Below are 15,891 nucleotides of genomic sequence, written 5' to 3'. Positions count from 1 at the left end.
TACAAACTTTCTCGTGCACTCTCAACAATTATCTCCTTCCACCCACTTAACGCCGTGTGCTACCCATCCAACTAAGATAACGCCAGAGACCGAGATAAGCAGTGTCTCCGTCTCTGACTCAGCGGCATCGCTCCCGTTTATTAATATATCAACTACAGTTCTACCACTGTGGGTTCAAATCTATTGTTAAACTTTAAGTTTATCTGTGTGTTTCAATCAGAATCGTTGTTGAATGTTACACACGTACGAATATTCTGTCCAAGACAAAATCTTTCTATCCTTACTTTTTGCTGTAATGAGATGTGAGCTCTGGCCCACCTTCACACGGAGGGAGCTAGAAGCAGCAGGAGTAGCCTGAGTGATAAGATAAGTGAAGGTGGGTGTGTGACATTACTGCTGGGAAGCTGCTTTTATTGGACTCGTGGTCGAATGACCCGGCGATAACATTGAAGTGATTCATTTTATGAGTCAATTATTAGAACAGAATGATAATTGCTAATCAATTGTCAAATTCTTTTTTTTGTTTCTGTTTGTATGAGCTAAGATTCCAATTAGACGACCTTACTGCTGTCACCAGTCCACCATGGGACTTCTATTTCATTTGTTACTCCTGACAATTGACAGTTAATAGGACGGACAATAGAAGAATGCTTTTATATACCTAGAACATGTTTCGATCTAACCACATGGGCTAATAAATTCATAAATGTTCCAGAGTCCAGCAGACATTCAGAGATGATAAGGAAAGTGTATGGCAGCATAGGAGCGCTGGAGGTGAAAGAGGACTCAGTTTACGGCTCCAAATAAGCTACGTATTATAATAAAAAGCAGTTGATATGAACACGTTGATGAGTTTATGTCGTTTCTTATTTCATTTTGCATCAGTAGCAGGAGTAGAAATAGGTGACCCATTTGTTTATTGCTCATTAACTAACGCCACATCATCACATCATGTGGGTTTCTTGGAAACGCATTCAAATACTAGTGGTTTGACCCAAGTTGTTACATGAATTCATCCTTGATTCTAATTCCAGGGAAATCCTTTGAGAAGAAACCAGAATCCAGAAGATCTTAAAAGATTGTCATCAACATTTCCGATGAAACCAAAAGAACATTTTGTGACTCAGGATGCCTCTATGTGTCATTTAATTTGACACGTCCTTGTTCACCGCCTTAAGAGTTGGACAGAGATAAGAACCATACTGACTGGAAGAAAGAAACTTAAAGAATCACTGGGACTATCCAGGATGTCACATGGTGCAGGGCTGTAAAGTGGATGTGCAACTTTGTCCCCCTTTTCTTCCAGGTCCTTTGCCAGGACCATGTCCACATCTTTAAAGACGGCCTTCTGTTTGATCTCAACTTGTAAATAGTCTGTAAATGTCGCTCAGTTCCTTCAACTATGTATAGGTGCCTTCAGGACCAGACACATCCCCCAGCAGCAAGGGTCGGATGGATGAAAGCTGCATTGAATATTGCTGAGCTCTGCCAATGGGTAGTAGAGTTTATAGAGGCTATTATCTCTGTGACAGGTGACACCGCGACGACGATGACAGGTGAGGCGGGGCCGCGCGCACACACCAGGAAGCAGCACAATGTGGGCGTGCGCAGGCACTCGTTTCGGATTTAACAGGCCAGCAGCATCTCCACAGCTGGAAACTACAAGTCGCTGTCTCTCGGAAACAAAGGTGTCTAACTGCGACGGCCAAGCTTGAGTCATGTGTGGTAAGTTTACTTCACTTTGAGTACATTTCGGAATTTCTATTTCTTTGCGCACTGAAATGCCCTCGACGGGTCCTCGCGCGCTGCCACCGAGTCCGCGCGTGTAATGCGGAGAAAGTAGGAATAAAAGTTAGTAGTATCATACAAGCGGGTGGGGGAGTTTCCCCGGTCCCGTGATTGTCACGATGAAAACATGAAATCCTGAGCTGAAACGGTCGGACAGAAGGCTCTGAATCCTGTGACGTGTCAGAGTTTCCACTCCGCCGAATGTTGACAGGCGAGTCGCACCGGTTACGTTACGTTACGTTACGTTACGTTAAACCCACTTGTATGTAAAACCCTTAAACGCCTCAAACGTCACGCGCACCAAACTCCTGGCGAAAATCGTAAATCACGCTTCATTCACTGCGCTGGTGCCCGAGAGGAAGGGAGGACGGAGGGGGTCTGCAGAAGCCTGCCTGCCCGTCTTCCTTCCTTCCTTCCTACCTGCCTGCCTGCCTGCTTGCTTGTCTTCCTTCCTACCTTCCTACCTTCCTTCCTTCCTTCCTACCTGCCTGCCTGCTTGTCTTCCTACCTTCCTTCCTACCTTCCTTCCTACCCGCCTGCTTGCTTGCCTGCTTGCCTGCCTGCCTGGCTTCCTGCCTGCCTACCTTCCTACCTTCCTTCCTTCCTTCCTTCCTTCCTTCCTACCTTCCTTCCTTCCTACCTTCCTTCCTACCTTCCTTCCTTCCTACCTGCCTTTCTACCTGCCTGCCTGCCTGTCGCAACACGGGGGCGCAATGTGCTTGTGGGGGGAGAGCTTCCCCCGAACATTCCTTCACGCAAACACACATCATAAAAAGGGAGTTTTAATTGGTACTGAATGAAGAGAAAACATAATACTGTAAGTGGAAGATTATTTATTTAGGAAACTAATAGGCGTGTTGATTTCAGTTGATAAACCATGCCCCACCCTGAGTTTTTTTTATTATAGGTGGTCATCTATTACCACCTTGAATTGATGGGACCATCAATCAAAAGGGGCAACTGTGCTCTTTGCATCTGCGTGAACTCCAGATGCAAATAGTCCTTCCCCATTTCAAGTATGTTTCTGTTCCCCCCCTCCTTCTAAAAGGGATCTTTGCCTACCTGAACTACCGAGTGACTCGCACCAGAAAGGAGATATATGAGACGCTGGTGAAGGGACTGCTGAGGCTGGAGTACAGAGGGTACGATTCAGCAGGTAAGACACTCGGCCTCACAGCGCTGACACACCCACAGACACACACATACCACTGATATTACAAATTGACACAGGGTCCAGTTACCTGACAGTACCTGAAACAGTAACTGAAATGAAGGTAGCAAAACGGGTGAAACCTGTTACCTAAAATTGGTTGCATGAGGTATGTCTTTGTTCACGTTGTATGATGAACAATGTCTTAAATGCCTGTTTTCATTGGTCTTTAAATATATATTCTGCCACGTCTGACTCAATTGTTGCATAGCTGAAAGCTGACTTAAAACAGTCAATGGCTGGCCAATGTGTCAAAACATGAACCCTCCCTAAAAAGTATGATAATTACAGTGTACATTGTATTGACCATCTTATATGACTGTATAGCGTGAAGCTCATTCTTCTTTAATAAACATATTGCACAACTTGATTGCTTTTCATGTGTGCATTGTAACTACTGATTCATAGAACGCCATTTAACAAGGAGGACTTAGTTTTAATTGTGTAATAGATTTTAGATGGAAAGGAGCCAATTGGCTGGCCTGAAATCTATTTAACTGTGATGCAGACACTGGTCAAATTGCATAAGAGTTATTAGTTATTACTTACAGTGAAGGAATGTTACTATTGAACTTTTGACACTTTTAGGTATCTCATGTTTATTGGGCGGTAACAAGCAATGACCTAGGTTTTCATATTGTAGCGCTGGATTAATAAATGAATGGATTGTGTTCATTATTTGTAGATTTATTTATGGATTTATTTAAGCAAACTTTCCGGCTCTCGCCTTCCTCGACTCAATTTCACACTGTTACAGTGGTGCAGAAGAATGAAACCAGCAGAACTTTTGATGCTCAGAATTTCCTTGCACTTGTCAAATTGAACGCAACCATGAACGGCGCTGACCCAGCATCAGCTTCCGTACAGCAAACTCCAACGTAGCAGAATAAGTGATCATTGATAAGGGTTTTAGCCGTAGCTCATGCTCCATGTTTGAGTCGGAGCATATCAAGCACTCGGTTGGTGGAAGTGTCACAGCTGTGCCGGTCGATGGGTGGGAGGGGCACAGACTGCCCGTTGACCCCCCCGTCATGCATGCGCACACTTGTGAACACATGCACAGCAAAGGACACGTCGACATACAAAAACCCGATGTCACAAGGCTTTGAATCTGGGTGCTGGCTTACTTCAAAAGGATCTCATTTCACCCCCCTGCTCCCGTGTTGGCAGGCATCGCTGTGGACGGCCCCAAGAAGACGACCAATGACGGCACCATCTGCATAATTAAGACCAAGGGGAAGGTCAAGGCTCTGGATGAAGAGCTTTACAGTGGGTTCACGCGCAGTCATATTTTCCTTGTAAAACATGTTCCCGACTGTCTTTGTCGCAATGTCTGTTCAAGTTCACATCAGAACGGGGTTCTTCGTTTTCTGGTTCAGAGAAGGACTCCCTGGACCTGGAGGAGAAGCTGGACACACACTTTGGCCTCGCTCACACTCGCTGGGCCACACACGGAGAGCCCAGCCCTGTCAACAGCCACCCTCACCGCTCGGACAAGAACAACGGTAACAGCGCCTGTTCTTTCGAGCCCACGTACACAGTACCGTGTCCATTCATTTTTAACTGACCATGTTTGCAACACATACTGTGTAGAAATCCACAAAAATTGTGGTTTTAAGCTTTCAGCGAAAAAAGATCCTCTTTTGATTGACTTCACTATGATTCAGCGTTGACATCTCAGCAAGTAATTAAAATAAACAGTTAAGATACTCCATAACTTATTATACTTATTAACATACCATTCCTGTTAATTAAAGACACACCCATCTACTGGCATCCGAGTGCCACGTTCATGACTTGAGAACAATGATGTACTGTAACCTGTACCTTTAGCCCCACTCCTAACTCTGACTTTTCTTTTCAGAGTTCGTTGTTATCCACAATGGCATCATCACAAACTACAAAGAGCTGAAGGCGTACCTCGTAAGTGGACCTACCGCCAGGAATTTGTTTTGTGTCCCTGCTCAGGGACAAGCGTCTCCGTCTCTTTGTGAGATGTGGGACTGTTTGCCATGTTGTACGTAGTTTCCATGTTTGGAGAATTTGAATTTGTGGCTACACATTTTGATTTGTTTGTGCAGCTGGTGCTTAGTTGACCCTTGAAACCCTGCAAGAGGTTTTTTACATTCATAAAATACATACACCTGAAGCTTTCAGCACTAGAAGCTTCTACAGAGACGACACTATACAGTATTACTCATTAACTAAGGAGTGACTTGTTGCCACATACTACTTGGGCAAAAGTCAAACCTGGATAATAAATAAATAAATATGCGTTGTCAAATAAAAAAAGAATGGATTTGTTAGTAGCATTTGTGATAGTCACATAAAATTGAGTGAAATTACTTCGCACTCATTCATTTTTGCATTTAATTTGAGTCGTCAGCCACAGCAGCATGACCTTTTGAGTGGGTGATCACCACAATGATGGATTAACACTTTACACCTGGGTAGAGATCAAAAGAATGGTAGTAAGGTGATTTCTCACTCAAACAGCAACATGCACAGTGAAAATACAGGAGGATTTGGTTATATTTATATTACATTATGAGTCATTTTATGTCATATCATTGCATACTGTAGACGGTCTATCTTTGGCTCGAAAATACAGTTTTGATATCCTTTAAGTACTAAAATGGTGCAGTCTGATCTTGCAGAATGACTGCATATATGCTCAGGTTGTTTATCTTTATATTCACTTAAACTGTACCTTCCTCAGATCAACAAAGGATACGAGTTTGAGTCCGAGACGGACACAGAAGTCATCCCAAAATTGACCAAATATGTTTACGACAACCGAGAAAATGACAGCATCACCTTCTCAACCCTGGTGGAGAGGGTCATTCTGCAGCTGGTGAGTAGCTCACACACAGCAGCACATAACACGGCTCATCCACTGCTATTTGGACACTGGGAGATTCCCAAACTATTATTCATGTAAAGGATGTGAGTAAATCTACCAGTGAGACACATCGCAGTGATGGATAATTGTCCAAAATCCTGTAGCCTAGTGGCATAAAATATATTTACCATCTACCAAACCTTGCACAGTCATTGGCTCAATCCAGGATGTGTCACCTCTTTTCCACTGAAACGTACAGAATGTACACCACCACAAACACAGTCGCTATAGAAACCGCCCGAACAGCATCACCAGTCGCACACAGAGTGTTCCTCCTGGGCGAGATGGGTCGGGCCGCTCGGCTTTATTGCGCAACTTTCATTGGCACTCGGGTGGGAGTGGGATATGTCTCTCTGCGGAAGAACACAGGAGGCACAAGCAACCATTTGGGATTTGGAGTAATGGGAACCAGATAACAGCGTCACAACCACAACGCCCTCCCCTCGTCGCCCCCCTCTCAACACCACTCAAACACACATAGACAGTTTGGCCCTTTTGCTTCAAAACAACATGCTGATGTTCTACAATAGAGGTCTTATTTCTCTTAACCTCCCCCCGGCCCTCCCCCCTACCACGCTGCAGACGCCAGAAGAGACGTTAGTCAGGGCCTCAGTCTGCTTCCTGGTTGGTGCGTTTCAGTCTGTCATGAAGCTGTTGTAAACCCAGCGTTTCCTCTGCCCCATTCTGTCTCAGGAGGGGGCCTTCGCTCTGGTCTTTAAGAGCCGTCATTTCCCTGGAGAGGCTGTGTCGACCAGGTCAGAACCCCCCCCCCCCCCCCCCCCCACACACACACACACACACACACACACACACACACCCTTGGTCCTGTGTCTGAGCAGTGAGCCACACTCACTGGAGATGAGTTACCACTGTTATTACATGAATGAAGCAATCCCAAATGAGATTTGGGGAGACTTTGTTCACTCGTTGTTGCTTATCCTACATCGATCACATGTTGTGGCTGTGATGACGCACTACGATGATGTAAAATGAGGACGTTTTCTGCGTTCCCATCCGCTTGCATGTGTCAGCGCTGTGGAGTCAGGTTCCTTCTGTCCCCCCTGGGCCTCTGGCCCGTGGGCTGCTCCTTCTCTGTGACTCATTAACAGAGAGTTTATAATTCTGTTGCCTATAAATGACCTTGCAGGTACTGCAGGAAAGACTCGCATTTAATTACTTCACTTTATTATATCTTCATTTCCTGGTTCATTGGAAAACACGTGAGTGTGGGAGGCGAACCGACAGAGTGGGGAGAGATAAGTGGGCTGTTACCAACACCTTTTCCCAGAAGCCTCGATCTGTCTATTGGCTGCGTGTAGCTTCAGGAGAAGAGATTCTCACATCCACATAGTGCACAGCTCTGACTGACCCAATGCTTGTTAGGGGGGTTGTTGAAAAGTCAGCGTGGCTTCCCCGAGCGGAGGCATGATGGGATGTTTTAGATTATAAAGTGATGCTAGTCACCATTTGCCCTCCGTCATCCAGGATCAACCCCCCTCCCCCCTCCCCTCTCTTTAATGTTCTCTCTCTCTTCTATTGTTCTTCCTGTCGTTCTCTTACTTTCTCCTTAACGTTCCTCCATCCCTCCCCGTGTCTCCTTCAGGGTGAAATATCGTATTGAACAGCGACCACATGTTTCTGTTTGCACTTCTCAAGCCCCACACCCCTTAAAACAACCAGTCGTCCTACGTCAGCTCAGCCGAGCCACAGAGACCAGGGAGAACCACAGAGTGCTCCTCTGGACGGGGTTTTCGGGGCATAATAACTAACTCATTCAGATTTTTGGCCATGAAGTGGTTTTGTATTAAGTGTTTTCATTGTGGTCAGATGACTGTGTAACAGTTGAATTAATAGCAACGAAGCCTCCTCACAGTCTGTTCCCTCACCTTTCCAGATCTAGATAGATGCCTGCGGTGGCCAATAGGAGAAGTCCACATGGAATCGGTAGCCAATGAGGAAGCACTAACGCGGTTAATTTCTCATCGTTTCACAGATTGAGCTTCAGATAGTAGAGGACAGAAAAAACAGCTCTACTGCATGAGAGTTACTGTGAAGGACCTGGTGTGTCTTTAAAGCCTAATCCTCTCCTCTCTCCCTTCTTACTCAACCCTCCTCCGGCTCTCTGCTTGCTGCTTTTCCCCCACAGGAGAGGAAGTCCGTTGCTCATTGGTGTGCGCAGCGAGCAGGAGCTGACGACTGACAACATCCCCATCCAGTACAACAGTGGTGAGCCCGCTTTCTGCTTAAAGTGCACCTTGAGTCCCTGCATGCTCACAGACACCATGTAGGTACACAGTATACACAGTACTTCACCCATTTATAGCTATATTCCTATATTCATTGCCACTTTTAAACACGTCTTAAAAGAATAAAGCAGACAAAGACCCGCACAAACAACGCCTTGGTCCAACACCTTCTGACTCAATCAGAGGCCTCAAGCGTTCTGACTGACGTGGAAGTGAATATATATACAAAAGAAATACTTCAAACTGCTCAACACTGTAAGTGAGAGAGTAAATATTTGGTGTGGGCTGTTTTCAGGCGGCTGGATGGTGTTTGTTGGATCAACTCAGAATAAATAAATAAATACTAATAATACACTACCCGTCTTTATCTTTATGAAGGGACCGTCACCAAGAGGAACTGTGTGACTCATTGACACATTTTTAATAACTTGGTGCAAACAACAGCTTTATGGCATCTATGAATAAGTTAAATTAGACTCGTTGCTTTTTCATTAAAATGGCGACACTTTCTATGATGGATTATAAACATACGAGCACTTTACAGCATTTCATAAATCAAGTACTACATAATACTTCATAGTTAAAGGTCCCTATTTTTGTTTCAATTCCCATATTGTATATTGTTTGATACACAAAGTGGTCATTATTTGACATAAGGAAGTATTATTATACATTATCTAAGTCTAAGTTAAGTTATTATGAAATAACATCATTTTGTTTAATGATCATTGTTTAGAAGTGCTTGAAATTATAATTGTAATTCAGAGAGACATGCAGAAACCATGAACAGTAGCAGGCTTCATCTTCATCTTCTCCTTGGATAACAACAGTTATACGAGCAGATCTTCTTGAATGGCACATAGTGCGGCTCTCGGCTGTAGAAGGAGTTCAGCTTGTTTTTCTGGTTCTGTCATCCATTGTGCAACAATTCTGTTAAAAAACGTTCTCAGAAAATTTCCATCAAATGTTGCCAAGCGTTTCTTTGCGAATGGTTGTGGAGTGTAGAGGTTTGGACATTCTCCTGGGGAAGAGTGAAGAATGTGCTTCTCACTCCAACAGCTCAACGGAACACGAGACTCTCTGGCATTGTTTAAGCTGCTCTTCTTACAAAAAGCATCTGCTTTATTGATTAGGCATTATTAGCCACTAGTGGTTTTGTGGAGGCTTCCTCCTCTGTGTCTTTACTACCTTATCAGTACACCTGGAATATCAGGTTAAATTGGCCAAATGGGACCAGTGCAAAGTTCAAGGTAATATTAGGTGGTTTGGGGCCAATAAGGTCAAGCAGGGTGCGTTCTATTAATAGTTTAAAAGAAAATATTGGCCATTTCTTGTCATGTTGTTTCATATATTTACTGACAAACATCTTCTTTAAACATTAGTTTTCTTTAAACCCTATTTAAATACTATTAAGGCTATGGGGAAATCCCAGAGAACATTTTGTTAGTAGATGACACACTTATTTCTATTGGCAAATATAGAATACACTGCTAAAAGAAAAACCCAAATGCCATTAACTGATGCTTGTCATCATGTCAATGACAGTTTTATGTCTTGTTCATTTTCTAACCAAAGGCCACATGGACATTTATTGGTTATATATGGTGGTATATACTGTATATATACTGATGTTATCTGTTGAGCGTTTTCTGATCATAACCTAAAATCCAAATCCCTTGACATGACAAACCCATTTCACAGTGGCTGTGACTTAACTCCAAGTGGAAGTTTAGCGAAATAATTCAATTGATGAGCACATCAGCAAAGTGACTGATTGGCCCCTGACCCTTGACCTCTGACTCCTTACCCCATAGTTCAGGAGAAGAACAGCCACAATCGTCCCGACAGCTCCAGCCCCATCGACTGTGTGGGGGACGGCCGGCCTGTGGAGTATTACTTTGCCTCTGATGCCAGGTGAGAGGTGATGTCAGTGTCTCCTTCCCCGTCTCTCTACCAGGCTTACTGGAAACAATGGGAGAAGAAAGTTCAGTACCAGTGTGAACAGCAGACATAAGCATCAATTCATTGCACGGGTCCGTCTCATCTCTACCAGACAGCAACCTCCAGTTCTGAAAAGTGAAGTCAATGCCCCAAACGTCTTCTTTCTAATGCTCAACAGGGAGCCACTTCTCCGGTTGCAAAATATTTTTTTATTGTTTGAAAAATTACTTAATTCTCACTTGATTTATTGCATTAGTAAACATTGTAAACATTGGATTGTAATCAATCAATACACGTGATATTCAATTTGTAAATGATTGATCCGTTTTAGAGTAAAATAGAGAATAAAGTAGGCTATGGTTTAGGGTGGGACAAGTTTTGATTGACAGGTCACCACCACAGCATTGTCTGACTTATGCTTTGACCCCTTTCACAGTGTCTTTTCACTTCATGACAGACAATGACAAGTTTTTTGGTTACCTAAAAGTGCCTTTTTCAGTCTCCCTCTCCTGTCGTTTGTGGTTCCAAAAACCAAACAAGACGGCAACCAGCAAATGCCGAACTGAAGGCGTCAGGACCCCAGTGTACAAAGTCCACCATGTCAACTCCACGATCTGTCCCCGCAGCGCCATCATCGAGCACACCAACAAGGTGCTGTATCTGGAGGATAACGACATCGCAGTGGTGAACGCCGGGAAGCTGTCCATCCTCCGGGTGAAGCACCAGCATGGTGAGGATCCAGTGAGGGCCATCCAGACCCTGCAGATGGAGCTGCAACAGATCATGAAAGGTCAGTTAATGGTGAAAATACAAGACAGCGGCTTAGTTTAAAGGGCAATTGTTTAAGCCATTTACAATGTCACTGTGGTACCAGGAAACAGAGCGGACACAACAGTGGTAACGTTGCATTTAGTCAGAGAGAAAATCTCACCAACTTCAATCATACCAAAGAAACAAGGTCAGAGATGGAGGTGTGCCATCCGTCTTGCTTAGTCTAAACACAACGTCTCAGTCTGTAAGAAACAGAGACACAACACCCAGCAACCTTTCTGATTAGACACAGGGAGGGAGTTCTTCACTTGCTGACAAAGCAAGCAAAAGGACGCCGTGAGTCACCCACGATTCTGCAGAAGCACATATACTTTTAATTCATGTTTTTTCTTTCTACATCCCACCTGAATACAAGAAAACTTGATGCTGCACATCCGGTCTGTAGACTTTCTCGCCATCTGCTGGCTGGAAGTGGAAATCAAATCCAACCGTCAACTGTTCTTTGGCTTCTTTCGCCACTTTATACACGTCTCATGGGGACATTCTGCGTGTCCTGGTACATCACGAGAAGTACCGACCATTTTATTTGAGAAATATGCTCCTCTCTTTGCAGGTAACTTTGATGCTTTCATGCAGAAGGAGATCTTTGAGCAGCCGGAGTCCGTCGTCAACACCATGAGGGGACGGATTTGCTTCGACTCAAAGACAGGTGATTCAAACAAGTCCTTCCTCCAGTTTGGAAAGATATCTAGAGCTGAACAGGTTCCCAATGCCTTATACAAGCATTTGCATGGGCTAAGTCAGGAAACGGGATCTGTAGCTTGTTATTTTAACCAATAAGAAAGCATGGACTATAACTATTCATTTTTCCTCATTTCAATGAACCACTATTTCCTTCCTCAGTGATTCTCGGTGGGCTGAAGGACCACCTGAAAGAAATCAAACGATGCAGGCGGCTGATTGTGATCGGCTGTGGGACAAGCTTCCACGCTGCAGTGGCTGTGAGTACAGCTGCTTAAAATGACGGGAAGCCTGATGACCACCGATCTGTGACAAAGACTACCAAAGATGGTCTGATAAATCCTATCCTTCATTTTCAGACCAGACAGGTCCTCGAGGAGCTGACGGAGCTGTCAGTCATGGTGGAGCTGGCAAGCGACTTCTTGGACCGCAACACGCCTGTTTTTAGGGACGACGTTTGCTTCTTCATCAGTCAGTCAGGTGAAAACAAAACACAGAAACCTCATATCTTCTGAGGTCACTGTTTTAAGCTTTGCTGGATTTTTTTTTTTGAAAACACAATTGTTCTGTGTGAAGTCTGTACCATCACCACGGTGTGTTTTACCTCCAGCTTTGGCATCATTGTGCCGTAATTTTGCAATGTTATCCAATTAAATCATTGTCTTCTGCTTCCTCAGGAGAGACAGCCGACACCTTAATGGCGCTCCGCTACTGCAAGGGTCAAGGTGCTCTGACGGTCGGCGTGACCAACACTGTCGGCAGCTCCATTTGCAGAGAAACAGACTGCGGCGTCCACGTCAATGCTGGGCCGGAGATAGGAGTGGCTAGCACTAAGGTAGGTGTGATCAACCCGTTTATCAATCTGGCAACAGCAATATGTACAAGAGACATGTTTGACATGAGTGTTTCTTGTGAATGGGGTCCAGGCTTACACCAGTCAGTTTGTGGCCCTCATCATGTTTGCCCTCATGATGAGCGAGGACAGGCTCTCCAGACAGCAGAGAAGAATGGAGATCATCGAAGGCCTCAGGGTGTTGCCCGGTTAGTCGGAAAAACAATAATGGAAAGAGCCACAGTATCTTTAAATGCAGACTGACAAATGTTCCACAAACAGAGACAAATGAAGCTGTACAACACAATGCTGTGTCTTTTGTATCTTCTTTACAATACCTCCACTTACACACAGCTCAATCTGATGTTCTCCTAGAGCTGATAAAGAAAGTGTTGGCCCTTGATAAGAAGATCAAAGCCATCGCTGATGAACTCTATGAGCAGAAGTCTCTTCTGGTTATGGGCCGAGGTTTCCACTACGCCACCTGCCTGGAGGGGGCGCTGGTGAGTAGACTAATGTGAAATCAGATGAGATAACATAAATGTTGTTATTGTTGTGTTCATCTCTTCCCTATGCAACATAGAATAGTACATGGCACGTTATCTTTGTCATTATGTGGTGCTTGTGTGATATGTTTACACCGTCATCTTGGCCACGATCTTAGCAAGTGGAATTCAAAAATCGCAATAAATAAAAGGTTGAATATGAAAAACAAATAATACTTTAATGGTGTCACATTATTAATCAGTTTGATTATTTTCACTTGAATGCAGAAAATTAAGGAGATCACCTACATGCACTCCGAGGGCATCCTGGCCGGGGAGCTGAAGCACGGCCCTCTGGCCCTCATAGACAAGGACATGCCGGTCATCATGATCATCATGAGGGACGCCTGCTACACCAAGTGCCAGAACGCTCTGCAACAAGTCACTGCCCGATCGGTAGGTCCTGGAAAAGACCATTTTTCTACCGTAACACAATAACATTGGACTAATGTTCCGTCCTCGCCCGTGACTCTCTCCATCAGGGTCGGCCCATCATCCTTTGTTGCCAGGACGACCCTGAGATCAGTCAGATGGCCTACCACACCATTGAGCTGCCGCATACTGTGGACTGTCTGCAGGGGATCCTCAGCGTCATCCCCCTGCAGCTCCTGTCCTTCCACTTGGCTGTCCTGCGAGGATATGACGTAAGTGATCAGCACCAATTTCACTCAAGCAAAACGCACACATTCTCACTGTGTATGAAAAACAGTCAAAGTCATTTTGGCTTGACGTACGTTGAATGAGGCGAGCGTGTCCTGATGATAACCATGTTCATTCTATCAATACACAATGAATACATATTGAGAACTATTACTATTGTTTGTATCTATTTGACAATGGCTTTGATATTGTTCCCTATCACTTTTAATGTTATACTAAGTCTGAAGTTTAGATACATGCAATGTCAATATTAACACAATTTATAGTGGTCGCGCCGACCAGTTTACCACAGTTGGTCTGTCTAAAAAATGTTTGTGTTGTAATATTTGAAGATATGTTGCTTGTTATTGACTTTTAGGGCTATGGTTGTAAAGAATCGGTCATGATCTATGTTCACAACATAGTGGCCGTTGTGTCGCCTATTGGTTTGTGGACTGCTGTTTTGAAACTTTGTGTTTGTTCCATGTATAGAAGAAAACGTTAAAATAAGGGACGAAGACTACGTAATAAATTAAGTGAGAAGAACAGTCATTTTCTTATAGACATTCATCGAATTTGACTTAATTTGCAACCGTTTAAAGAGAAGCTTGAGACACATTAATTCAGGGCCTGATGCTGATGATGTCCTTGAATAATGTACTCAGCTATATCTATTTAGGGACTCAATGGGTTTTTAACATTTCATCCATCTTTTCTAGCTAGTTACTGAGAGTCTGTTTCATAGATAAGGTACAAGAAATGCATCTTATGTGAAAAGTGCTTTTTTTTTTGGCAGGTGGACTTTCCCAGAAACTTGGCCAAATCTGTGACTGTGGAATAATCACAGTATGCGAAGCACAACAGAGGAGAAAGGAGCCGTGTAGATTTACAGTCCAATTGTGCAATTTATTCAGTATGTTTGATTGTGTGAGTGTGTGCGTGTGGGTGCGTGTTTTAAGGTTAGGGTTATGGCACTTTGTATGTGTGCATGCAACAAAGAAGGCGTGCATGAGAGAAACTGACAGAGTGAGGTATACTGTACAATTAGTTTATTTTTTTAAATAGAGAAATGTGAAGTCCAAATCTGACCAATGAATCCACTGCTGTGGACAAGCCAGTGCCATTGAGGCTTCACACATCCAAAGCATCCCACACGCTGTGCCTTTTTCTTATCTCAACATGAGCCAAAAAAACGTCTAAGTAAGGCCTTGATATGGTGTATTGAAGTGTTTACAGTTGTGCACTAAGGGGACCAAATGGGTAGTATGCATGCACAGAATCATGAATGAGGTGATTTATTCTTTTTCCTGTTTTTAATGGTTTTCTTATTTTGACTGGGGTCGTCTTACCTCTCTTTGAATAATGGGAAATGTAGGAATCAAACTCTTATTTTAAAGTTCTCAAAATGCTAAAAATCTCTTTATTTATCTATATAGAAAAGAATATGTTGCTGCACATCAATGTTCCTGGAAAGCCATTCGCCCAAAACGTCAATATTTTTAGCATTCACCGGAAAGTCATGCCTTCATCTGACTTTCCCATTAGGTCCTTTCTCGGTTTTACTGTTATTTCATTTTAATTTAAATATATTGTATTGTTGATGCAGTTTCTAAAGAGGGTTCATAGTAGAATATGATCCTTTTCTCCCCTTACTTTCCCTTCACTTAGATGTGTCATAGGGAGCTTTTCTTTAAACAGACAATATTTAAAGAACACCCACGTAGCAAAAAAAGATTATGTACCGTGATTTCATTTTTTTTATGGGTTTACACTAATAATATTGTGTATTTATCTGATTTTTTTATCTGAAAAGGGCTTAGTAGGTTTTGATTAACATCTTTATCCATGATTGTATTTTATACTGTGTTTTATAGACATAAGGAATTATCATTCAATAAAAAGATAAAGGCATAATATTTAGTGTGTGTTGTTGCAGTAATTCCTCTCTTCTCCTTACCTGCCCATTGTTGCTGTGGTCAGTAAAAACAAATGTTAATGCTCTATAACCACAGGAGCATAATTTGCTGCAGGTACACAATAAATTCTTATTCATTTATTTATGTGAGAGTGCGGGAGTTGCATGACCACTCATTCAATTGAATCCCAATACTTAAACAATTAAATTTACATTGAAGAATCTGATTTTTCAATTTATGTTTAACATCTTAGAATCCCATAAACTATCTAAAATATTATGAAGCAAATAGTTTCAATTTTTACCAGTTGTGAAATGGGATTTAGCCTTTAAGTGAAAATGTTGTTTGGTTAGTACACCG

The 15,891-nt window shown here is 43.2% G+C and overlaps 1 protein-coding gene across 1 annotated transcript; it reads left to right on the top strand.

Moving 5' to 3' along the window:
• The first annotated feature begins 1,569 nt into the window (after positions 1–1,569).
• gfpt2 (glutamine-fructose-6-phosphate transaminase 2) lies at positions 1,570–15,094 on the top strand. The gene is made up of 19 exons (XM_037461474.2): positions 1,570–1,725; positions 2,837–2,944; positions 4,169–4,267; positions 4,378–4,503; positions 4,863–4,921; positions 5,718–5,852; positions 6,594–6,655; positions 8,047–8,126; positions 9,961–10,060; positions 10,714–10,877; positions 11,472–11,567; positions 11,762–11,859; positions 11,959–12,079; positions 12,277–12,434; positions 12,526–12,640; positions 12,807–12,934; positions 13,205–13,372; positions 13,459–13,620; positions 14,412–15,094. Exons 1-19 carry the CDS (start codon positions 1,719–1,721, stop codon positions 14,454–14,456), a joined length of 2,031 nt encoding a protein of 676 aa, XP_037317371.1. The 5' UTR covers positions 1,570–1,718; the 3' UTR covers positions 14,457–15,094.
• Positions 15,095–15,891: the final 797 nt, after the last annotated feature.

Source organism: Pungitius pungitius, chromosome 2 (genome assembly GCF_949316345.1).
Source record: "Pungitius pungitius chromosome 2, fPunPun2.1, whole genome shotgun sequence".
Lineage (NCBI taxonomy): Eukaryota > Metazoa > Chordata > Actinopteri > Perciformes > Gasterosteidae > Pungitius > Pungitius pungitius.
This window is presented reverse-complemented; position numbering and strand designations above follow the sequence as displayed.